The sequence below is a fragment of the Silene latifolia genome, chromosome 6, assembly GCF_048544455.1.
Source record: "Silene latifolia isolate original U9 population chromosome 6, ASM4854445v1, whole genome shotgun sequence".
NCBI lineage: Eukaryota > Viridiplantae > Streptophyta > Magnoliopsida > Caryophyllales > Caryophyllaceae > Silene > Silene latifolia.
This window is the reverse complement of record NC_133531.1, coordinates 36321164-36347595: the sequence shown is the minus strand read 5'-3', so window position 1 is coordinate 36347595 and position 26432 is coordinate 36321164. Positions and strand designations below refer to the sequence as shown.

The 26432-nt window shown below is 39.8% G+C and overlaps 1 protein-coding gene and 1 non-coding gene across 2 annotated transcripts; one reads left to right on the top strand and one right to left on the bottom strand.

The window, feature by feature from the left end:
* Positions 1–992: 992 nt before the first annotated feature.
* Positions 993–1790, bottom strand: LOC141587982 (uncharacterized). Its single transcript, XM_074409442.1, has one exon. It carries the CDS (start codon positions 1788–1790, stop codon positions 993–995), a length of 798 nt encoding a protein of 265 aa, XP_074265543.1.
* An 18045-nt stretch (positions 1791–19835) lies between these two features.
* On the top strand, positions 19836–19942 carry LOC141589489 (small nucleolar RNA R71). The gene has a single exon (XR_012520426.1). It is a non-coding gene; the product is annotated as a small nucleolar RNA R71 (small nucleolar RNA).
* The last annotated feature ends 6490 nt before the right edge of the window (positions 19943–26432 follow it).

The window sequence follows — 26432 nt, the reverse complement described above, 5'->3', positions numbered from 1 at the left end:
GAGAGAATAGAAAAAATAAATAACATATTTTTGTTGGTTTTTGAATTTTCCAAAATGTAAGAACATGTTTTTGATTTTTTTGAATATTTGAAAATAAATAACATGTTTTTGGTATTTTTTAAATGATGGAATTTCCTCGCCACACTTATTTATTTACATATTTCAAATGGAAATAAATGTGTGGAGGAAATTTCGAAATAAAATACATGTTTTTGAAGAATTTTTTAATTTTTTCAAATTTTTAGTGGTTTTTGGTTAATGAATGTAATGCATGAATTATTCTATATGCTAAATTTAAAGGACAATGCAAACTACACTACATGAATGTAAAGAAAGCTAATTTAGATTAACTTCTATTCGATTAAGTAAACTATATGCAAATGCAAGCAAAACATAAATAAAGCAAGGGAAGAGAATACTAACAATATGGTGGTTCTTAAGGGACTCCACCAAACCTCTCATCCAAAATTTTGTTGTTTGAATCCTTTGGTGATGTGTTCCATGTCACACAAAGCTCATAGTAACCGGTCAAAGGCCATAGCAAAAGCCTCAAACAAGCAATAGTAGCACCAAGCTATAGCATACCACAACCAACTTCTTTTCCAACACTTCTTTTCATAGTTCCTTTTACCCTCCTTGGCTCCCTTTCTTGGGTCCCTTTGATAGTTAGACCTCTTAAACTTGGAATGGTAGTTAGGTGGTAGGAGGAACGGAATCTCATAAGTTTCACGTATTTGAAAACTCTCTTCTTGGTCACCAAGGTAAGGAGATTGGTTGGAAATAGTAGGTGGAGGAGTCAACTTCTCAACATTGAGGTTCATGATATTATCATTTTTATCCCCATTTTCTTGACTCTCCTTTTGAACCGAACTATTTCCATTGAAGGCCGCCTCCAAGGCATCAATTTGAGCTTCCCAATCACTTGAAGAGTTATCCAACCAAGGTGCATCTTCTAAAGGGCTTGGATTATATGAATCCGGGGAGTTTAAGAATTATTCAATCTCATCATTAATTTGTTCTTCAAATTCATCTTTTTTTGAGTCATCTTTACCCAAGTCTTCCTTTACATCATCAACTCCCAACACACCATCAACTCCATCCCCCTCCTTGGTTTGACAAACTTCCAATGGGTCCAAATATGAAGGCTCAAGATTATGCTCATTCAAGTAATCCTCCAACACATCCACTCTACAACAAGAGCCACTTATAGAAGGAGATTTCATGGATTTTTCCAACGAGAATTCCATCTTGTCATCACCAACTTGAAGGGAAAGCTTCCCATTCTTAACATCAATCATTACACCCTCGGTAGCAAGGCATGGGCGCCCTAGGATGATTGGAATTTTGGAATCCTCGGGAATATCCATCACATAAAAGTCGCAAGGTATCACAAGTTTTTCCACTTTGAGTGGTACATCTTCCACTAGGCCAATTTGATAACTCACTGATCTATCCGCAAGCTGCAAAGATACTCTTGTAGGTGAGAACTCAAATCCCTTCAACTTCTTGAAAATCTTGAGAGGCATTAGGCTAATGCTAGCTCCCAAATCACATAGGGCCCTCTCTATTTGAATGGAGCCAATTGTGCATGGGATAGAAAAACTACCCGGATCTTCAAGCTTTTGGGGCAACTCATTTATTAAGATTGCACAACATTCCCTAGACAAATTCACCGTTGTTGGACTAAAGGAATTTTTGTTGGAAATCAACTCCTTTAAGAATTTTCCGTATGCGGGTATCTCCTTGATGGCATAAAATAAAGGCATGGTGATGTTCACACCTTTCATCATCTATATGAATTTTCCATACTTTTGCTCAAGCTTTGCTCTTGCCAACCTTTGGGGAAAAGGGATTGGTGGCACATATGTTCTCACGACTTGTTGCTTGGGTTCTTCAACAATCTTGGTAGGTTCATCAACTACCATGGGAGTCTTGTGACACCCCCATATACCAAGGAGCCTTTATAAGACCTTCCCTAGCATATAAGGACATCACCATCTCGGTTTCCCGAGGAAAGTAATCATCAAAGGTCAATAAAAGAACATTTATAGTTATTTTACAAGCGGTACAACCAAACTACTAATACAAGAGCTACTACTCGTCAAAACTATATAAACTACTCCGGTCATTACTCGTGAAGACTTAACCTGCCAAGACTCCAGCTACCATCCAAGACAGCACCTACTAAGACTGACTGCTCACCATAAGGGATCACGACAGACACAACAGAAACAGACAAAAGACAAACCACACAAGGTCAGCAACTGAAGAGACACACTAACCACTGGCAAAACATTACAGTACAACAACATGCACACAAGCCACAACTCCACCAATCAATCACCATCACCGACTGTCTACTGGACCAGCCCTGCCAGTGGGGGACCGCAACCCTACCCACCAAATCCCCGCTTATCATACCGGGCGATAAACCCTGTCCCATTAATGTGCACATCCCCTCCCAAGGCGGGTTCCACGGAGGGCGAAACTAGAGCGTGAAGCCACTCCCGCAAGTGACTCCACTCAGCCGAGGACGCACCTCGAGAACCACAGACGATCAAACAACAACAGCTGCAACACTGTAACAACGACAACAACAACAACAACAACAACAACAACAACAACGACAACAACAACGACGACAACAACAACAACAACAACAACAACAACAACCCACCCCATGACAACCAACAGAAAATGAGTAGGCGAACCTACCTCTAGCCAACCGCAGCAACTCCTCGATCAAACACAGGACATCAACCATGCAAGTAATCCCTATACAAATCGCATAAAAGCCTATTACTACCATTTAAATCCTACAAGGAACAACAATGACAAAGATGATGATGGTGACATACCTACGCATCTCACAATGGCGTTAAGACCGCTACCCGATTCAAGCAACTCATCCTCAAGGCACTAGCATCCTCAAAGCTCCCATGGAAGGAATTATGGTGAAGGGAAAGGAGGGAGGCGACATCTAGGTCTGAGGGAAGGAGGCAGAAATGATTTGCGATTCTAACAAAACACGATTATAACCCTCGCTGAAAAGACGCTACTCGATCCAGTAACTAACTTACTCGATCGAGTACCCAAGCTACTCGATCGAGTACCACTCATCCTCATATTCTAACAAGACACTAGGCATCTCTGGCACGCACTTCTAAAGACCATCACTTGCTCCCAAAGGTCGGTCAACGGGTCCCTAAAAGGGCGGGTGTTATAGTCTTCCCCCCTTACAAAGAACTTTATCCCCGAAGTTCGACTCATCCCCCCCAACCTACACGACAAGAAACCCAAGGTCGACACCACCGTTCTCCCGACACAGGTCCACTACTCTCTAGAGGCATTATTCCACTATGTCATCATCATCAACTGTCCAACACACACCACATACTCGAGCTTCTGCAAACCACTACTTGAATTAAAAATTCACAACATGCACCAACACGACCAACTCGACTAACGTTTATACTACTGTGTCGAACTCTTCAGACACGCATTAACCTAACCACGAGACTATACTTTCACCGGCCAACAACTACCAACATAAAACATGTCACACAACGATCCTATTATAGATTCCCAACAATGTATGATTCATAGTCGCACAACGCAAAACTACCGATGACAACTCATTGTAAATTACTCATCTTTTATGAACATCATCTCATTGTAAATTACTCATGTTTTACTTAAACATACAATTTACTCATCAAAACGATTAAAACAATTATAAACTCGTACTTGAAATGTAACAGCGACATTATAAAACATTACAAACATACGGTAAAACATTACAAATAAACGGTAAAAATTGTTATAATTTCGGCTTTTTCTTTTGCGACATTACTCTTTCCTCTAAAAAGGAACTTCGTCCCCGAAGTTCACCATCAAAAAACTTTTCTGCCACTTAACCTGACACATACTGCACCTTGCCGACATTACTCACTAATCACGATTAACATTGACTTATATACACCTGCTACTTTATGAGAATGATTATCAACAACCATGAAGCACATGCAAACCTTACTATGGAAAGTCCATAAAGTAACTAACAATTATTTTTGGTAATAAATAAGTGAGACTCTCTTGTAGACGTTGAGGATGTAAAATGAATGCATAAAGAACAAACCAATATTTTTCACAAAACATCATTCATAAGTCAAGAACGCATCCAAGCAGAACTAATAAATCGACCCAAACATGTTACTAACCTTCAATAACCATGATAGATATCGAAATATGCAAAAATAAAAGCATTCAAACAATTTAATTTTTGAAAAGGGCCTGTAACAGTGCTACTCGATCGAGTGGATTAGGCACTCAATCGAGCTGGCCCTACTCGATCGAGTATCTTAGCTACTCGATCGAGTAGCCCGAGATCAGAATACCCCCTAACTGCCACACCTGCAGCTACTCGATCGAGTGAGGGGCATTCGGTCGAGTGGCCACAGGTCAAAATATCTCCATATCAACGAGACACAAGATAGATGACCACATAACTGCGAGTCGGGATGAATATCTGACCACAAATCCTGTAGAACAAGTCTAGAAAAAGCAAGTACGGCCTTATGGCCACCAATACAAACCAAATATGATAAGTACGAAGCAAAACAAACTAATATCCAACACAACCGCCAAACATAACAAAAGGAAAAAGGAGTATCACTCCTGCTACTGCTGCTCATCCATGACATAATCCTCATCTCCACCACCACCACCACCACCACCCGAGGTGCCTGCTCCTGATGCACCCAGACCCGCATCACCACCGGCTCCAACATCTGGTCTCACGTACCAAGGGGTCAAGCCGTCATAGGGGTATGACTGAGGTGCTCCCCATGTGGACGCATCCACCCCGTAGGAGTGGAAAACCACGTTGTAATCCCCAACTCCCCTCCACCAAACCAGATGCGGTCCCACGGTCCCAATACCCTAAGTATACGCCATCTCATTCATGTTCCGGAGCGTCAAGGTAGAGGACACTATCTCTGCCAGGTAGCTCTCACGTGTCTCCGGGGTATCAAGGTAAGGGTAACAAGGAAACGGGTGCTGTTGTGGTGCTGCCGGCTGTGGCTGTGTCTCAGCCATCCTCTCCCGCACTCGGCATGGCCCTCTCCCTATCCAAGGTCGATCCTCCTCATCTCTCACATTCTCCCCCTTCCTCGGCTCAGGCATGACTCGGAGGATCTCCGGGTCGATGAAGTACGTCTCCTCGCATGACGTGTATCCTCATCCTCCTCCTCCTCATCAGAATCGGCAGCTATCACTGCCGCGGGTAAAGGCTCCGTCGGTGGGAGGTGCTCAGGATCGGGTATCTTCATCCAACTCATCCCCCACACCCTCCATGCTAGACTACCATCCTCTAAAGTTCTCAACCATTTCAGGTCGAGGAAATAATCTCTGTCCATGGTAGGCACCGGGGTGGCCAAAGGAATGTACTCCGAGGAAGCCTCAAAAGGAGTTAGCTTCTCAGCTAAACGGGTGGCAATAGCACCGCAACTCAGAAACCTAGTGCTAGAGGAGGCCATCAAAGCAAGACTGGCACACACGATAGCGGGAGCACTAAAGATCACTCTCTTAGTGCACTCAGGGTTGGGGTATGCCATCAAAAGCAACAGCTCGTGGGAGTTCAACTTGCTCATATCCGATCTCTGGTAAAGAAGGCACGACATAGCACGTAGAAAGATCCTTAAGGTGATATGTTGCACATCATTGATTAACATGTTACTAGCAGTGGGATCTGATTTCCCGGTGATACAGGGCATAAGGCGGCAAACTCCACACTAAGACGGTACGTCACGAAGGGCTCCCTCGACAGGCTTAGCCAAGCCAAGGTGAGAGGCAAACAGGTCTATGGTCAAGACAAAACTGGTGTTCATGAGGCTGAACTGCACAGTCTGTTCCACCGGCTCGTATTTAAACGAGCTCATGAACTCAAGGGTCATAAAAGCATACGAATGCTTCCGTAAACGGTATAGCCCGGTGAACCCCAAGGTCTAAAAAATCTGACGGACATCCGTCTCAATACCCAGATCCTCTAAGATGGTCGTGTCAACACAACGGGTCGGTCTCATTTGATGGGACTGTAAGGCCACGAATTTGTCCCGTTGGGTGTAGTCTACAAATACCGCAGACGGGTATTCAGGAACAGGTGGAACTACCGGCCCACTCCCTTCCCCAACTTCTGGCTGGGAGGCCCTACCCCTCTTGCTCTGTCTGGTCCCTACTGTTGTTCTCGGCATCTGTTTCAACATACAATCTCAATATACCAGCACACATACACTAAAACATACAAAGCATACATGTTTGGTCATGAAAGAATCATCTAAGTACACACTATCACCGACAATCCCCAAATTACGAGTAAAATTTCCAATTCTTATAGCTCAAACGGTCTCTACAGCTGTGAAAATTTTAACATAATTACATGAATTAACTCAACCACAACTATTTTTAGAACTCAAACTTTCAAAGCATATTCATATTCCACCCAAATTTGCAATTATATGAGACGAATTTCAGTCTGGGCACTTTTAAAACGGAGTTTTAGGACCAAATTTGGGGTGAATCACAAAAATCAACCCTATCCATGATACATACAACATACATCACCCAATTTTTATCCTTTTTCATGTAATAGACAACCAAAAATCAATTCAATTTACCAAACCCTAAAAATTTCGGTCACAATTACATGCAATTTCAATTTGATTTTTGCATTCTTAACAATAATAATCATCAAGGGAAGCATCTAGATCACATTACAACAATTAAAAGCAAGTTTTCTCACATATAAATCGATTTTTCAACATGTTCTATCATCCTATGTGATTTCAATTAACCAAAAACATTGAAATAGAGTAAGCATTCATACCTTAATCAAATAGAAAGTAAAAGAACAAATAGAAGCAAGAAAATCAATGGATTAAAGTACCACAAGTATCAAGAGGCAAGGAATTTGAGAGGAAAAGAGGTTAGGGTTTGCGAAAATATGAGAAAGAATGAGGGGATTGAACAAAGAAAAGGGTTTTGAACCCACAAACTCTCCGGTACTGTAGCCTTACTTGATCGAGTAAGTAGGGTACTCGATCGAGTGGCCTCTACTCGATCGAGTAGGCGCTACTCGATCGAGTTTTCGTAGGGAATTCCTACTTCCTCGATGTTATAGCCACCTAACTAGATTGAATGAGGTCTACTCGGTCTAGTAGGCACTTATACTCGGTCAAGCAAGGTTAGGTACATGGTCAGAATTACGAGATCTACTAAGATTCCTGCAGAACAACAACACGTGTCGATTCCAAACCAAATTTGGGAATCGTCACATGTTATTATAATCATTCACAGCACACTACTACTACCCATAACGCAACGGTTTCACCCAACTAAGATATATACCATTCCATTATATAGCGAATGTCACACAAAACAATTTATCACGCTAGTAAATCATTTACGCATACGTTTAACGCATTATTTCTTTTCTAAACCTTTGTCTACGACTTCACTAATGGAACATATAACCATATTTCTAAGCACTCATTCAACATTAAATTTCCATGTATCATCCGAGTCTACTAGAAATGTAACTATGCCTCAACATAAACAAATTAGTCTACTCAAATTAATCATGTCACAAGCGGAAGCTTTCAACCACGCATATATCACATTCATCCATTACTATCTTGATAATTATCATCACAAATTCACAACATAATAACTATCATTATTATTACTATTATAAGACTTGTAAACTCTTATAGGAACTACTTTACTAACAACTTGAAATAACCACGACCATCATCACATTCTATACACTACCCCGTACTTCTATTCTTTCACACACATTTATATTTGTGTACACACTTTCATGTTTCTCATTATCATCACACACATATATTAGCTCCATTAGGAACTTCATCATACACGATTCTAACATAACCATTACACACATGCTAATTTTAGCAAAAACTTTACCACGAATAATTCTAGTATGACCACTATACACATTAGGCACATAATTGTCGACTCAATATTCCCATACCCAGTGACTGGCTTAAGCACAATGGGGCCATGATTTTGAAATGAGGGCACCTTGATCGGGACAACAGTTGGTCGTCACACATCCAATCAAACACATTTATAATACTCAACAAACAACTAGTTAGCGGTAAGTCGAGATCGATCCATGGGACTGTGTGCTTTGGGTTCTAACTCCATCTATCTCAATTTATGCTAGTGTCACAATTGATTTGGGTTTGTAGTTGTGTCTAGACTAATGCAAGAAATAAAGTAAAATAAGCAATAACAGGTGTTCATAAATAATAAAGGGTACTAGGATGTCATGGGTTCATAGGGGATTCATGGGAGTTAACCATACAAACATGTTCACAAAGTTGCAAGCAATTTATGTTGTAAAGGAGCCGAGTTGGTTTATGTCTTATGGTTCTTAGGAAGAATTGGGTCCCGGAGTCGAATTGATTAGATTGTACAACACCTACAAGTCAACTTAATTTCCTCCTAATCACTTCTATGCATGGTCTAACAAGACTCGAGTTGGTTTATATCTTACAAGTCAAGTTGAATAGATAAAAGATGGTTGTAAATGCAAGGATTCATAGGCTTAGCATTTCATCAAACATAACATGTGCATAGGTTGACATCACAACAAGCAAGCAAATTTATTATGAAAACATATTAGATTAAGCATGAATCGTCCCCCATGTTGGTTTCCCCTAATTACCCACTAATCCTAGTTTAGTAACTACTCACTCATTATCATAGGAAACATGTCAACAAGATTGTCAATCATATTAACAAGTATAAACATGATAAGAGAATGAGGAAAACAACAATAAAGAGTAAAGAGTAAGGGAATTATACCAAACTTGATCCAAATAATAAAGCAAAGAATAAAAGAAGAGAACTTGATTGATTGATAAACGGTTGTCTATCCTCCAATAATAACCCAATAATCTTCAATTACCCAAAAGTAAGAACTTGAACAATAATTAAGAAGCGATTAATGTGAAATTTGTGGAAAGATTAAAGAGTAATCTAATCTAATCTACTCCTAATCTATTCTAAGAGGATTTTCTAATGTGTAAGCCCCCTTTGATTATCATCAAAATGGGGTATTTATAGTAGTGCCTCCTTAGGTCAACTAAGGCTAAACTAGTAATTAACAATTCTAAGTTCTTAGCAGGGAATCGCAAGTATTTCGGAGAGATTGGCATCTTTGCTGAGGACGCCACGATTCGCTCTTCCAAGAGGTAGGATGCTCAGATTGCTGCATGGAGGGATGAGCGGCTGCAATGTTGGGACGCTCGGATTGTTGGCTTCTTGGACGAGCGTCTTAGCTTCTTGGACGCTCGGATTCCTCTTCAGAATCCTTTCCTTTGCAAATTTCTTATTCTTGTAATGTTGGTCTTTGGTTCTTGCCCTTCCTTCAATACCCGTTCAACTAGATCACCAATGTCCTTCCGAATAGGCTCAAGAGACGGGAATTTTCCGCCTAATTGTCTCCTTTCCTACAAATCAAACACAAAGCAATAGGAAAGCAAAATAAGAAGCATTTGACGGGTAAAGTGGCTATGAGACGCTATAATAATATGCAAAATAGGTTCAAGTAGGGGACTAAATGTGCGCAAATATGAGTCACATCAAATGTCCCCAAACCAAACCTTTACTCGTCCCGAGTAAATAGGTGGCAAAAACTAGACCTTTATTTAAACTATTCTAATAACATAGCCGATGTGAGACAATTAGCGGGTCTCACTCCGCCCCTTCAACTCACAACAAGACAACCATGAGGTAGGATGCCTTCTTTCAAGGCAAGGTGGGTCTTGCCAAAATGGCGATGCATCCAATCATTAAAGCACACAAAATCAAGTAATGGATGCATCTACAAAAAGAATAGCCACTTTCCTCATCTAAGTGGTGGAAATTATCTACAAGGGAAGTAATTCAAGGGTACACACTCCTTCATAGATGCAATTTCTTCAAACTACTAAGCCTAGAAGGATACCAATAAATCACCTCCAAGTCGTGTCAAGCTAGGGTACCTTTGTCCTCAATCATTAAATGCTTTTGTTAAGAATAGACTCCCTATGGTGTTAGAAACACTGGAGGATCGCGGAATTCCCCCTCTTGCCTAGACAAGAAGAAGGGTCGTACCCTCTCTACCATGCACAAAAGTGGATACGATGGATAAAAGGATTGAAAGTATTTGAGTTTCATTTGGGAGTTTGCTTGTGTTGTTTGTTTTTTTCCCCCCAATTTCTTGTGGCATTTGACATTTTAGAACACTTTATTTTTGCCATTTCTTTTGATGTTTGGCATTTCAATACTTGATAACTTTCAACTTTTTGCATTTTCTTTTGAACATTTTCAAAGTCACCCCAATTAGTAACGAGGGTGTCTTATATTTGAAGCATAGGAGTTTTTATTTTTGTTACTCCTCTTTTATTTTGATGCAATTGCAAACTTTTTCTTTTCTTTTCATTTCAATTCTTGAACTCAAATTTTTGAACAATTTCTTTTTGTGCCCATTCCCTTTTGATGACAAAAATATGGTAGAACATGGATGAATGATGGTTGCATGGTTTCAAGGGTCACCTTGGAATAAACGGTAGCCAAGGAGTTATCACACCACAAGGTACTGTTAACTAGGCCTTAATCCATGGGTCAAAGGATACTAGCATGACACATCCTAAGGTGTTTTACAAGTATTCTAACAAGCAAAGTCTCAAGAAGAAAAAGCATCTACTAGGGCCTATATATACTTGTCAAGCTTCCCAAATAGACGGTTTAACAAAATTTTCCTAACATGCAATCTATATGCCATGATGCAACTAACATATATACATCCTAATGCATATGCTTCTACCAACTAGTATGCCAAATAATCTAAATGCAATCCTAAATTCACATTGTTTATACCGCATCAATCAAAATAAAGCCACATAGTCATTAACATAAAGAGGAAAAAGGAGATTAGAAAGATCATACCATGCGGTCTTCAATATCCTCATGTCTCGGATGTGGCGTAGTCAATCAATGTGAAAAAGGATGAACAAACACAATATATACAAACAATATATACAAAACTACACTACAAAGGAAAAGAACATATTTTTGGATTTTGGATTTTTCAATTTTTATGGTTTATGAAACAAAAAGACATGTTTTTGTATTTTTCAAAAATTTTCAATTTTTATGTGTTTTTGGAATATAAATTCCCACCCCCCACTTTATTTTGGACATTGTCCTCAATGTACATGTAGGAGTAGGAAAAAAAAAATACATGTTTTTGATTTTTGATTTTTGGAAATAAAGTACAAATGCAATGATATGATATGAATGAATGCATGCTCTAACTAAATGCAATTCTATATGACCTATATAACAAATGAATGCAATCTAAACTATAATATATGATATATGTTTTCTATTAAACTATGGTCACCTATGATCAAACCTCCCCAAACCGATTTAAACATTATTTCTAGTGTAGAAATGAATAGGTTTGGTCATTAGTGATTATGCACGAATTCTAGTTTATATGCAACTATCTACATGGGGTATATCACAATGCAAACTATACTTTATGAAAATGCAATATGAAATATAATGCAAGTGAACGTGAAGGCTAAGCTAAATGCAATGCACTATACAAAAGAGAGGGGGAGAGAAGAGTATCATACAAATGGAGGTGGTGAGGTAGGTATCTCTCACTCGTCATCATCATCTTGGTGGTAGCCATACCTACTAGAGCTTCCTTATTGGTCATACCCTCCTCCTTGACCATCAAAGTTCCCGGCTTGGTTCCCTTGATTAGGGAACAAAAGATGTGGTTGAAACCAAGATGGTCGAGGGCCATTAGGGTCGATATACCCTTGTTGTGCCATTTGGTAGTACTGAGGATAAAGGGCCATGTAGTTATCGACCCTCCCTTCATGCACCCCAAGATCAACTCTATTCATAATTTTCATCAAGTCATGCATATCCGGAGCATCGGGGATTTGTGGTGTGAATGGCGTATGAGGAGTAGGGTACGGTGGGATAGGCACATAGGATGGTGGGGGAATGGGCTTTGCCAGTATCCCACGAGGTTGTGGAGGTTGGCGGGGTACTTCTTATCTTTGAGGGGGGTTGGCGAGGATTTGGATATCGAGAAGGTAGCTCGGCCTAGGCGAATACAGGCTCAACCTTGGGTCGGTAGCGGGTATATTCCACCTCGAAAGAACAATATAGGTGCACCCTTTTGTGAACCATTCTACACTCCCATTTTTAGTGTAGGCACACCACCGGTGGTGGTTGAAGACGGCGTCCTCATCAATCAAAGTACTACCCTCAAGAGGTGTATAAGTCCCATGGGTGTTGAACCCGGGACAAAGGTAGTTTGCCAAGATAGTAATTAGACCTCCCATCACGAAGGTCTTAAGTTGGGTGTTCCCTTGAGAGAAATCATAGAATCTCGTAAGCATCTCAAGAGGGGTGTTGAAGTTATACCTCCTTGTCCCCCAGACATTTAGATAGGACTCAAGGAATGTCAAATTGAGGAGAGTGCACCTATCTTGCGCATATCTCCCATTAATTGTGCCGGCTACGAAACGTTCGGTGATCCGAATCACCGGGTGTTGAATAGCAAAGGTGTAGCATTGTTTTTGGTGAATGAAATCCCTCCCGGAAATAGCATTCCATACTAGGTCCACATCAAAATCGGAGGGTTTATTGATGTTGTTTGTTGGTACAATAAGACCAAAAGTATGAGCAAATTGGTCAAGTGATAGGCTATTGTCAATGTTGCACAACCGAAACTCCATACCAACATTCACCCTCGTGTTCGAAACAATACGAAGGCTACTCAAAAATTCCAAGGTGAGGCTAAGGTACGTCTCTTCATGGGCATGGAATAATTTCCCTATCCCTAGACCGTCAAAGAACATTTCGGTCTGGTACCTTATCCCTAGGGTTTCTAACACCCTAGTATCAATAAACTGAGTCGGTTCGTAATGCTTACCTAGCAACTTGACGAATTTGGTACGATGGGCATCGGATGTGAAGAGTACCTCCGGAAAGTACTCAAGTTGCTTCACCCCTCCTCTTATCACGGGATGAAAGTTTCTTGGTACCATCATTTTATGAGGGGATGAAGAAGATGAGCCCTTGCGTTTCTTGGTAGCGGCTTCAACAAGCTTCTTGGCTTTTCCCTTGAGGTTCATCATTTTCGATTTGGGAAAGTTAGGGTTTTGTTGGTTTTTGTTGAGAATGGAGTGTTTGAAGATGAAGATGAGTGGATTTTGTTTAGATAAGATGAGGAAATGAGGCATGGTGGGGGTATTTTTATAGAAAAGAGGGGTGGGACGAGCGGCTTTGGGTGAGGCCTGGGCGGATAATCTGAGGAAAACGCAGGAATCCGAGCGTCTTCTTCAGGTGGTCCGAGCGTCGAATGAAAAATCCGCTCGGATTTCGTTACAGGATCCTGCTTCTTCTGGGAGGAACAAAAGACGAGCGTCCGTGCTTTGGGACGAGCGGCTAAAATGGGACGGGCGTCCTCTTTTGAATCCGCTCAGATTCTAGTTCAGTCCCCAAATTTTCTTCAGGTATCAAGCACGACGAGCGTCCACCTTGGAATACGAGCGTCTTTCCCATGACGAGCGTCTTGGTCTATAATCCGCTCGGATTTCGTGTCAGAACTGAACATCACCTGGAGGGAGGCTGAGGACGAGCGTCCAGGCCTGGGGACGAGCGTCTTCCGCTGCTCTTCAGACTTTTCTTTCTTTTCTTTTGCAAGTTCGTACCCTTACACCCTTTTGATATTCCTCCTTATCTTTCTCTGAAATTTTGCTCAATAAGAATGTAAGAAAACTCTCTCTCACTACTCTCATGTAAGAAATTGTAAATAAAAATGCGAATATGTACAATATTATACAAGGTAAAGGTCCTAGAAATATCTTACAAATGGTGGTTTGAGATAGGACTCCACCAAACTAGTTCAAATTGTAGAGATTCTTGTCCATAGAGCTCAAGGCTCTTAGAACGTGATCGAAAGCTTGTGAACAAGCTCCAAATAAGCATAAGTATGGTTTGCTTAACTTCAAGACGAAGCTTGGCCAAGGGAATTTGTCATTCATTCTTGTTTTCTTTCTCTTCTTGGCACTTGAATATTCACGACGCTTCAAACCAATTAACCCATGATTCTTGTTAGCGTAAGGTATGAGGTATGGTTCAAGGTTGTCCGGAGACTTCCACTCATTACCTTCTTTTTCAACTTTGGTGACGATGATAGCATTCGAATTTATCAATCCTTCAAGAGTAGAAGGAGAATTCTCATAACATTGACGACGGGGTACCTTTGGAGTTGATGTTGTGGGTACCAAATTTCCACAAGTAGCTTCATGTGCAAGTTTCTTTTTGAGATTTTCCACCAAGTACCCTTTGTATGATACTTTGACCTTTTGAAGAAGGCCCACCATATCATCTCCAACAATCATTGGCTCCATGGTGGGTGCTAAGTAATCTTCATGGGCAATAGGGAAGGGACATTCATCCTCATGATAAGATATCTCGAATATCTCAAGGATAGGCTCCTCAAGAAAGGTGACATCACAAGTCCATTCCTCTCCTCTATTCCAAAAGTCCTTGTAAGACACGCATTCTTCATGGGCCTCTTTTATGGTCTTGTCATCATCGCTATCTTCATATGAATCATAAGTGGGGGCTTTATGCAATTCTTTCTCCAACATCTCAAAGTTCACATCAAAAGCTACACTTTCATACTCACAAAGGCTAAGAGTATTTGGCTTACTCAACCTCACGTCTTCTTCATCAAATACCACACTTTCATACTCACAAGAGCTCAAAGATGTTGGCTCTTCCCACTTCTCATTTTCTATATCAAAGGTTACTACTTCAAATTCCCATTCATGATCAATGTCCAAAGAACGGTGGAGAGTGATTGCTTGGGATTCTTTCATTTGGGAGATTTGAATCTCCAATTCCTCACCTTGGGTAACAATGCCTTGAAGAACATTGTCCCTCTTTTGGCTCTCCTCTATCATTTGTTTGAAGAAGTTTTGTTGATCTCCCCTCATTTGGAGAATCACATTTTGAATGGGTTCATCTTCTTGTTGTGGACATGTGTGAAAGTGGTTGTATTGTGGCAATTGAAATCCATTATAAAGTGGGTATTGAGTGGGTGGTTGTTGTGGATATTGGATGTGGTGATTTTGGTGGGAAAAATTGGGGTGATTTTCATTTTATGAATAATAAGGTAGGTTTGTGTTGACTTGCTTCCCAAACTACCCATACCCATAGTCATACTCAAAAGATCCACCACATACTCCATATGTCAAGTCTTGAGCCATCATAGCTAAGACAAGGAAACAATTACAAGTATGGAAACTACACAAAAATGGTAAGAACAATCCTCGAGGAACAAGTTACTCAAGGTGAAAGCAAAATCAAAATAGACAAACAAGTAAGAACTTAATCACATAGCACCATCCCCGGCAACGGCGTCATTTTGATCGGGACAAGAGTTGGTCGTCACACATCCAATCAAACACATTTATAATACTCAACAAATAACTAGTTAGCGGTAAGTCGAGGTCGATCCATGGGACGGTGTGCTTTGGGTTCTAAGTCCATCTATCTCAATTTATGCTAGTGTCACAATTGATTTGGGTTTGTAGTTGTGTCTAGACTAATGCAAGCAATAAAGTAAAACAAGCAATAACAGGTGTTCATAAATAATAAAGGGTACTAGGATGTCATGGGTTCATAGGGGATTCATGGGAGTTAACCATACAAACATGTTCACAAAGTTGCAAGCAATTTATGTTGTAAAGTAGCCGAGTTGGTTTATATCTTACGGTTATAAGGAAGAATTGGGTCCCGGAGCCGAATCGATTAGATTGTACAACACCTACAAGTCAACTTAATTTCCTCCTAATCACTTCTATGCATGGTCTAACAAGACTCGAGTTGGTTTATATCTTACAAGTCAAGTTGAATAGATAAGAGAGGGTTGTAAATGCAAGGATTCATAGGCTTAGCATTTCATCAAACATAACATGTGCATAGGTTGACATCACAACAAGCAAGCAAATTTATTATGAAAACATATTAGATTAAGCATGAATCGTCCCCCATGTTGGTTTCCCCTAATTACCCACTAATCCTAGTTTAGTAACTACTCACTCATTATCATAGGAAACATGTCAACAAGATTGTCAATCATATTAACAAGTATAAACATGATAAGAAAATGAGGAAATAAATAATAAAGAGTAAAGAGTAAGGGAATTATACCAAACTTGATCCAAATAATAAAGCAAAGAATAAAAGAAGAGAACTTGATTGATTGATGAAGGGTTGTCAATCCTCCAATAATAACCCAATAATCTTCAATTACCCAAAAGTAAGAACTTGAACAATAATTAAGAAGCGATTAATGTGAAATTTGTGGAAAGATTAAAGAGTAATGTAATCTAATCTACTCCTAATCTATTCTAAGAGGATTTTCTAATGTGTAAGCCCCCTTTGATTATCATCAAAATGGGGTATTTATAGTAGTGCCTCCTTAGGTCAACTAAGGCTAAACTAGTAATTAACAATTCTAAGTTCTTAGCAGGGAATCGCAAGTATTTCGGAGAGATGGGCATCTTTGCTGAGGACGCCACGATTCGCTCGTCCAAGAGGTAGGATGCTCAGATTGCTGCATGGAGGGATGAGCGGCTGCAATGTTGGGATGCTCGGATTGTTTGCTTCTTGGACGAGCGTCTTAGCTTCTTGGACGCTCGGATTCCTCTTCAGAATCCTTTCCTTCGCAAATTTCTTATTCTTGCAATGTTGGTCTTTGGTTCTTGCCCTTCCTTCAATACCCGTTCAACCAAGATCGTCAATGTCCTTCCGAATAGGCTCAAGAGACGGGAATTTTCCGCCTAATTGTCTCCTTTCCTACAAATCAAACACAAAGCAATAGGAAAGCAAAATAAGAAGCATTTGACCGGTAAAGTGGCTATGAGACGCTATAATAATATGCAAAATAGGTTCAAGTAGGGGACTAAATGTGCGCAAATATGAGTCACATCATGCCTACTCACCCAAAATCAAGCATCAGCTGGGGCTCCCAATATACATACACCATGTTCATTATATTAGACTCACTACGTTCATTAGGCTCATTTGTTACAGGTTCCAAAATCGTCGCTCTGATACCACTTTGTGACACCCCCATATACAAAAGAGCCTTCATAATACCTTCCCTAGCATATAAGGACGTCACCATCTCGGTTGCCCGAGGAAAGTAATCATCAAAGGTCAATAAAAGAACATTTATAGTTATTTTACAAGCGGTACAACCAAACTACTAATACAAGAGCTATTACTCGTCAAAACTATATAAACTACTCCTGTCATTACTCGTGAAGACTCAACCCGCCAAGACTCCATCTACCATCCAAGACAGCACCTGCTAAGACTGACTGCTCACCATAAGGGATTACGGCAGACACAACATAAATAGACAAAAGACAAACCACACAAGGTTAGTAACTGAAGAGACACACTAACCACTGGCAAAACATTACAGTACAACAACATACACACAAGCCACAACTCCACCAATCAATCACCGTCACCGATTGTCCATTGAACCAGCCCTGCCAGTGGGGGACTGCAGCCATACCCACTAAATCCCCGCTCATCATATCGAGCGATAAATCCTGTCCCATTAATGTGCACATCCCCTCCCGTGGCGGATTCCACGGAGGGCAAAACTAGGGCGTGAAGCCACTCCTGCAAGTGACTCCACTCAGCCGAGGACGCACCTTGAGAACCACAGACGATCAAACAACAACAGCTGCAACACACTAACAACGACAACAACAACAACAACAACGACGACGACAACAACAACTACAACAACAACAACAACAACAACAACAACAACAACAAAAACAACAACAACAACAACAACAACAACAACAACAACAACAACAACAACAACAACAATAACAACAATAACAACAACAACAACAACAACAACAACAACAACAACAACAACAACAACAACAACAACAACAACAACAACAACAACAACAACAACAACAACAACAACAACAACAACAACAACAACAACAACAACGACACCCTAAACAACCAACAGAAACTAAGTAGGCGAACCTACCTTTAGCCAACCGCAACAACTCCTCGATTAAACACAGGACATCAACCATGCAATTAATCCCTATACAAATCGCATAACATCCTATTACTACCATTACAATCCTACAAGGAACAACAATGACAAATATGATGATATCACCTACGTATCTCATAACGGCGTTAAGACCGCTACCCGATTCAAGCAACTCATCCTCAAGGCACTAGCATCCTCAAAGCTCCCATGGAAGGAATTATGGTGAAGGGAAAGGAGGGAGGCGACATCTAGGTCTGAGGGAAGGAGGCGGAAATAATTTGCGATTCTAACAAAACACGATTATAACCTTCGCTGAAAAGACGCTACTAGATCGAGTAACTAACTTACTTGATCGAGTGGCCCCTACTCGATCGAGTACCCAAGCTACTCGATCGAGTACCACTCATCCTCATATTATAACAAGACACTAGGCATCTCTGGCACGCACTCCTAAAGACCATCATTTGCCCCCAAAGGTCGGTCAACGTCGGTCAACGGGTCCCTAAAAGGGTAGGTATTACAAGTCTCCACAACAACCTCTTCAAGATCATCTTCAACCACTTTTTCTTCAATCGCCTTGGGAGGTTCAACCAAAACATCTGGTTTGCTACTCTTTCGTTTCTTGATGAATACTCGGTCCTCCAACTCTCTCCTGCTCCTCAAATGAATAGCATTTATGGTTTTAGGATTCTCCTCGGTTTTACCCGGAAATTTCCCACTTGAGGCTTGTAATTGACTCACTTGAGAAGCCAATTGAGAGATTTGATTGTCCGTCATTCGTTGAGAAGCTTGCATTTGGGTCCTAAGTTGGTTGATGGATGAGGTTGTCTCCTCTTGTTTTTGAGTGGAATGGTTGATGAATTGGGTTTGAGAACTCATCAATTGCTCTATCATAAGCTCCACATTTGACTTTGGTTGGGTGGATTGTTGAAAGGGTTGAGAATTTTGTTGAAAGGGTTGGGAATTTTGTTGGAAAGGTGGGTTGTTTGGTTGATTGAGTGGTTGAAATTGTTGTCTTGGTTGGAAGGATCGTCCTTGGAAACCCGGTGGTCCTTGGTTGAATGTTGTATTTGGCTTTTGATCTTAGAAGTTTTGTGTAAATTGTGATTTTTGTTGGAAGGTGGGGTTTTGGACATTTTGGGAGCCATAGGAAAAATTTGGGTGGGCTCTCATTCCGAGGTGATATTGGTTGTTGTTAAATGCTTGCTTTGCCAGACTAGACTCCCACACTCCATTAACTTGCTCCATGCAATTGCCCTCTCTTACCATCAAAGGACACTCATTAGGTGGATGTCCTTGATCTCCACAAATTTCACAAGAATACACTTGGTTTCTAATAGAAGAAGTGTTGTTTGAACTCATCAAGGCAACTTGTTGCTTGAGCTCTTCTATTAACCCTTTAACCTCAACATTATTGGCCGACTCAACAGTTGACTCTCCCTTCCTCTTGTGCCTATCATTATTCTAATGAAATGTTCGGGAAGCCATTTTCTCAATAAGTTCCTTGGCCGTCTTGTGATCAATTTTGTCTAATGCCCCCTTTCCCGAGGCGGAATCTAAGTTCATTTTCATTTCATTGCTCAACCCCTCATAAAAGTTATTGATCAACTTATCATCTCCAATCCCGTGGTGAGGACACAACCTTTGGAGTCCCTTATATCTTTCCCATACCTCGTAAAAGGTCTCATCATCTTGTTGAGTGAAGCCTTGAAGCTCACTCTTGATCCTTGCGGTTCTTTGTGGTGGGAAGTATTTGTTTAGGAAGGCCTTGGAGACATCATCCCAAGTCCGAAGAGAATCGGGCTCACAACTCTTTATCCACTCTGGCCTTAGCACTCCCCCTCAAGGAATAAGGAAAGAGCCTAAGGCGGATGGCATCCTCCGACACTCCATTTGCCTTGAACATGTCCTAACTATCCAAGAATTCATTAAGATGTTCATTGGGGTTTTTGGTAGCTCCCCCTCCGAATTGGTTTCCTTGGATTAGTTGTAACAAAGTAGCCTTCACATCAAAGTTGTTGGCTTGAATAGGTGGCTTGACAATACTTGGGTTCACCACCTTCTTCGGAGCCAAATTATCCCTCATAGGAACCGGATCACCCATGATGTTAGATTCTTCTAATACTCCAAAAGGGTTCTCAAATTCCTCAATAGTTTATTGTCGATCGCTTTCTTCTACCGGTGGTGTGTCTAGAAAACCCCTTCTTCTTAGAGAATTAAGTCTTCTTGCCGTAGCCTCAATTTCAAGATCAATAGGATATGTTGGTTGACCTCTTCTTTGTCGCCTACTCATGCAAAAGACCTAAGCACTCGAAAGAAAGGATTAGTAACAAAGGACCTAGTCTAAACTAGAATGAAAACGATTAATATCTAGCCGTACTCCCCGACAACGGCGCCAAAAACTTGATGGTATCAAATTATACCTCGCAAGTGCACGATTGTCGTTGTACACTATTGAGGGTCTATCACACGAGGAGTTAGGAAGAGTATTAATCGTTCTAATCCTTAAGCTTAGCTAAGTCGAGCAATAATAAGGTAAGGGTAATATTCTAACAACTAATCTAAACAAAATAAAATGCAATTTAACAAGAGAGGTGAAAATGAGCAAGATAAGACTAAGGTGTAATTCAAATGATTAAAAAGGCCTAGAACTCGGTTCTCCCACAACAATTTGTAATTCCACATCACGATTCCCTAGGCCAATCATAAGGATAGACAAGTAAGGGGGACATGGCTCTAATTCGCCTACTAACTCCCTCTCGGGCTCATAATAGGACATTAGCTCTACCCACCAACCCCCCTCTCGGGTTCGAAGGTTGGAATCCCTAACCTAATACCCGGCTACCCTAAGAACATGCATTTTTCCAAGGTGGCTTAGTAATGGCTAAGGTCGTTAAGCCCTCATCGTTTTCCAGGTCATCCAACTCCTTCTCTCGAAGGCCGAATTCAAACACTAGCTTAGAGGTACCCTCCCTCGGTTCTCCCTTTCGGTCTCAACCTAGGTTAGCAAAAGGTCCAAATTCCGGGTACCCGGTTCACAACCTAACCAACTCACGTTGGTGGACAAGGGTCACAAATCGACAATTCCCAAAATCGGTCCATAAACCAAATCAATCCTCTAAACTACCCTCACCAATCTCCCTCAACAATTAGCCCTTATGAAAATCAATTAATGGAATTACTCATGTCGGGTCAAACCGAGTCCTAGTAGAAGACTACTCACTAACCATGGTTCTTAAGAGAAAAGAGACAATAAAGATGGATTCTTTAATCATGAACATGATGTGAAAATGGATTCTACAACTAATCATGCAATTACCCAACAAATCTAAGAGGAAATGCTAATTTAACTAAGAAGAGCAAGGATTAAGACAAAAAGACTCAAACATTAACACAATCACCCAAAGGTTCAACCTTTAGATGAGAAACAACAATGGTGAACATGAATAAGATGAACAAGATAGAGACAATAACAATCTAACAACAAAAGAGAAGAATTCAAGCATAAACAATTAACAAAACTTGAATGAAAGTAAATGTAAACAAATGAAATTAAGGGAGAGAATTATACCAACTTAATTGCAAAAGGTGGGAACTTGGATTGAAAATAAAAGAATGAATCTCTTCTTCCCTCTAATTACAACCCCTAATCTAAATGTAAATAATTGAACTAGTGTAGATCTTGAATAAACTAAAGAGAAATTAAATTCATGATGAAGAAAGATTACAACTTGGATTAAAGAGAAATTAATAAGAGAAGAAAATTAGGGTTCTTATTACAATAATGAGAGAGTATGAGAGACTAATTTCTAATCTAATTTAGAGAGTATTCTAATCTAAGGTAGTGTGTAAGGTAAGATGGTCTAATAATAATAATGAAAGTGTGTGTATTTATACTACTAATCTAATACTACTAATAATAATAATAATAATAATAATAATAATAATAATAATAATAATAATAATAATAATAATAATAATAATGATAAATATAATAATGATAATAATGATAATAATGATAATAATAATAATGATAATAATGATAATAATAATAACAACAATAATAATAACAACAACAATAATAACAACAACAACAACAATAATAATAATAATAATAATAATAATAATAATAATAATAATAATAATAATAATAATAATAATAATAATAATAATAATAATAATAATAATAATAATAATAATAATAATAATAATAATAATAATAATAATAATAATAATAATAGACAACGATAATCATAAAGGGGAGGGGGAATCTTTGTCGGACAAAAACAAGTCAAAACAAGCGTGAAACAAAACCAATAAAACCAAATCAAAACGCAAAGACGGGTGCGTGTGCTGAGCCGAGTCGGCCGTCAATCGGGTAGGTGACCTATTGGGGAGGTTCCTAGAAACTGGAGCGAAATCAATTGTATTCCCAGCCGGCATGAGGGGGCGTTAGACGGTCACCCGTCTGGGAGAGGAAATTGCTGTTTGTTATGCGTTGGGAGCCGAGTAGGCAACCGGCTGGGAAGTTTCTGGAGAAATTCCCAGCTGGTAGGGGAGTCGTCGGTCGGTTGACCGACTGGGAATCACTTGCTTCCAATTGGTGATGTTGATATGGTGATGCAGGCCTGTTGATTGCTGATGTTGGTGATGTCGGGTTCGGGTGAGCTGAGATGTCGCAGGTAGAGGTGAATGAAGGTGATGATGAAAGTGGTGTTCATGGTGATAGTGTTGAATTGTGAGCTCGGTGGGTTACTGGGAATTGATTGGTGAGTGGTGGTTGATGGTGAGTGACGAGTTTGGTGATGATGATGGAGCTCGGATGCGGCTGTTGTCTTGGTTGTTGGTTGTACTCGGGTTTCGGATTCCGAGTTCCTGTGTGGTGATCCATTTAATGGTGCGATTTGATGCAGGTGATGGAGTGATGACGAAGGAGAAGCGGACTCGGGTTTGGCTTGATTGGTGGCTGAAGGTTGAATTGGGACGGCTGGTGGTTGAAGCTTTGAGTGACAATGGTATATGAAATGATGAATCATGAATGGTAAATTGATAGTGAAGATGGTGGAAGAATGAGACAACGAAGGAACAAGGTGACTTGATTATTTTGGTGAATTGGATTGAATTGGTCAAAGGTGGGTTGACCTTGACTCTACAATATGGGGTCACCTCTATTTTGCATCTCGTTAACCCGTTGATGCCCGTCGTTGTGTGCACCAAAAATAATATTTATAATACCTATTAAAACTAACAGAAGCTAGTGGTAACAGGGCCGAACCACAGGGAGGCGATGCAATTATTAGTTGTCTAATTTTAAGTCCAAGGTAACAAGTGTGGGGGTTTGATTTAATTTGGTCTAAAACTAATGGCAACAAATGAAAAGTAAACTAAATAAACGGATAAAATCAATAATTAAAAGGGTGCTAAGATGGTCGGTTTACTATAGTTTCGGCGGCAATGTACTAGGTAGGTCTAAAACAAATACGTGAGACGGAAAAATAAGAAGTCCTCTCGGTCTATTCTTACAGGTAGCATCTTTCGATCTCGCTACAGGTCCCTAATATCACTAATACTAACTTTCGTCCTGAAAAGTGACTAAAAAGGCTAAATTAACTCATCTCTCGATCTTATTAATTTAGTCGTCTCAATTAAGTAGGCTATCTCCCTTCCCTATCTTTCGATCTTTATCGGGTCGGTCAAATCCTAGGCATTCAACTAGTCGTGTGCACTCGATTCGTCAAACATAGCAATTTAATTAATTAAAACGAAGGTGATCTCACGTGGCCGGTCGATCGACCAGGTAGGCCAGTCGATCGACCAAGGCGCGATTCGGGTCTACTATTCTAATGCCGCCTACTTCTACAGATTCCCTACATCCTAGCACAAGGGACTTGGCCACTCATACTGGAAATAATGACAGCAATAAACTTAACAATTAAAACATTCGAATTCATGCTTAAATTAATTAAACGAACAATTAACATAAAATAATAATTTTGCTTCGGGAGATCTAACCTAGCAATTCTATACTACGAACGAAAGCAATAAAACTAAATATCAAAACAGAAGAATACCGTGTAGAGGAATTGCAGAAGAAAGAACAAAACCGAATATGAAACGAAACTTTATTGACGGAAATAGTCTAACTAACGAATGTTGAATTGTATCTAAGACTGAATGATAAAAACTGAATTAAAGCTTGATGATTATTCTGAATAACCTAGGTTACGTTATATAGAATATCGCGTAACACTTATTCCTAAACCTAATATACAATGGGCTTTGGAAATCTCGTTCTATTAATTCACGTCAGAATTAACGATATGGTCGATCGACCATAGCAGCCGATCGATCGACTGAACTATGCTGAACAGTAGCTTCTGTAAGTCGTGGGTTGGTCGATCGACCATGGAGGCCAGTCGATCGACTGCTTTAGCTGATAGTCCGCTTCTAATTCTTCATAAAATTATCTTTCAGGCCTCGAAATGCGCACCAAGCTTGTTCCTTAAGTAAATAATTCACGTCAAATGCAATGCAAGATACTCGGGGACGGATTTAGCTCAATATCTACTCATTTTCGCATAAATATGCAAAATTACATAAAAATACGAAAGTAGACGAAATGGGGCAAATAGTAGCTTTAAACTACATAATTGAGCTCTGAAATGCGTGTAAAATAGGGTGTAAAACATCATATAAAAGACACGCATCAAACTTCCCCAAATCAAACCATTGCTTGTCCCCAAGCAAGAACTAGACTCGATCCTAAAAACCTAATGGAACGAGTTCAATCTCAGAGCGAAATGCAACATGTAAAGCCTAAACCAATTTAATGCAATAACCAACAATCAATTAGCAATGTGAATCATGCAAACGAGTTATGTAGTCGTTAAAAACTGCTGAACCGTCAACTGTAGAGACTTATCAATTCGGACTCTCACGGGTCGCTCATATCACTCAATAAATACAGGTGAGTATATGTGAAGATAGAAGGAATTGATATTGTAGTGACTCTCACCTAACTATGACCTATAAGAACATGCCTGCAATCTAATATGAAAATAATCTCTACAACCGTACATATGCATTCCAACCAAACAGATGACCATGACACATGCCGAGGTAAATATGGATATGTGAGGTATGGGTAAGAAGAGGCTAAAATGAATTTGGATAAAAACAGAGTTAAAAGCCAAGCTAGTAACTAAGGGAACCAAATTATGACAACATCCAACTTCTTGCTCAAAATTCCAATAAAACGAGTGCCAATAGCAAGCACAAATCTCACAATCTCCATAGATAATCAACTCCCCATAAGATATGAATGCAACATGGGAGCAAAAATCGTCATTTAATAAAGACTTTGAATTATGCGAATCTTCTTTTCTTCTCGGGCTTCGGTCGATCGACCAAGATGGGCAGTCGATTGACCAAGATGGGCAGTCGATCGACCGAATTATACAGTACAGCACGCATTTCTTTTTTTCTTTTTTCTTTTCTTCTCTTTTTTTTTCTTTTCCAATTCTGTTTTTTTCTTTCTTTCCTTCCTTTTTCAATTTTCCAACAACACCTCAAAATGAGCATTAACTACCAAAAACGAAGTGACAATCCCAAGAACATAAACTACTAGCTTGACAAGGGCAGACTAAGTGTAGGATGTAGTAACGGGACAAAAAGGCTATTTTTGGCAGTGTGGAGTTTATGGGCAAAATGAATAAAGGGATGACCTCTTCCACATGTGTCAACAAACCACGAACCGAATGCATACAGGTATTAAGCAGATTAAGTTCATATTTATGCATATTAATGTAATATGTCTCATAAGGAGTAACTACTCACAATCTAGATAAACCGATCATGAATGTCACCAGTTATAAGCTCTAAACCTCAGAAAATGATGTAGTTTGCCAAAGATCAAAGTCAAGTCTCAAGTCCAGCAAGAAATTTAACGAAAACTCGTAGACTATGCAAATGATTATACTAATAACATGTCAATTTGCAAGGCTTAGGCATAAACAGCTGAAAATGCAATGTCATCATTGAAATACTACCGTTCCGACTCGACCTATATGCTAAAATAAACGTGAAATTTTTTTGAATTTTCAAATTTTTCAATCAATTTTTTTCAATTTTGTATATATATAGGAAATGAAATAAACAATACAAGACAAAAACTAAACGTGAATGCAAAACATAATGAATGCAACGCAAAACCCTTCCC

What these genes read in the sequence shown, in the direction of transcription:
- LOC141587982 (XM_074409442.1), bottom strand. Translation starts at nt 1,790, where the DNA reads ATGATGAAAGGTGTGAACATCACCATGCCTTTATTTTATGCCATCAAG.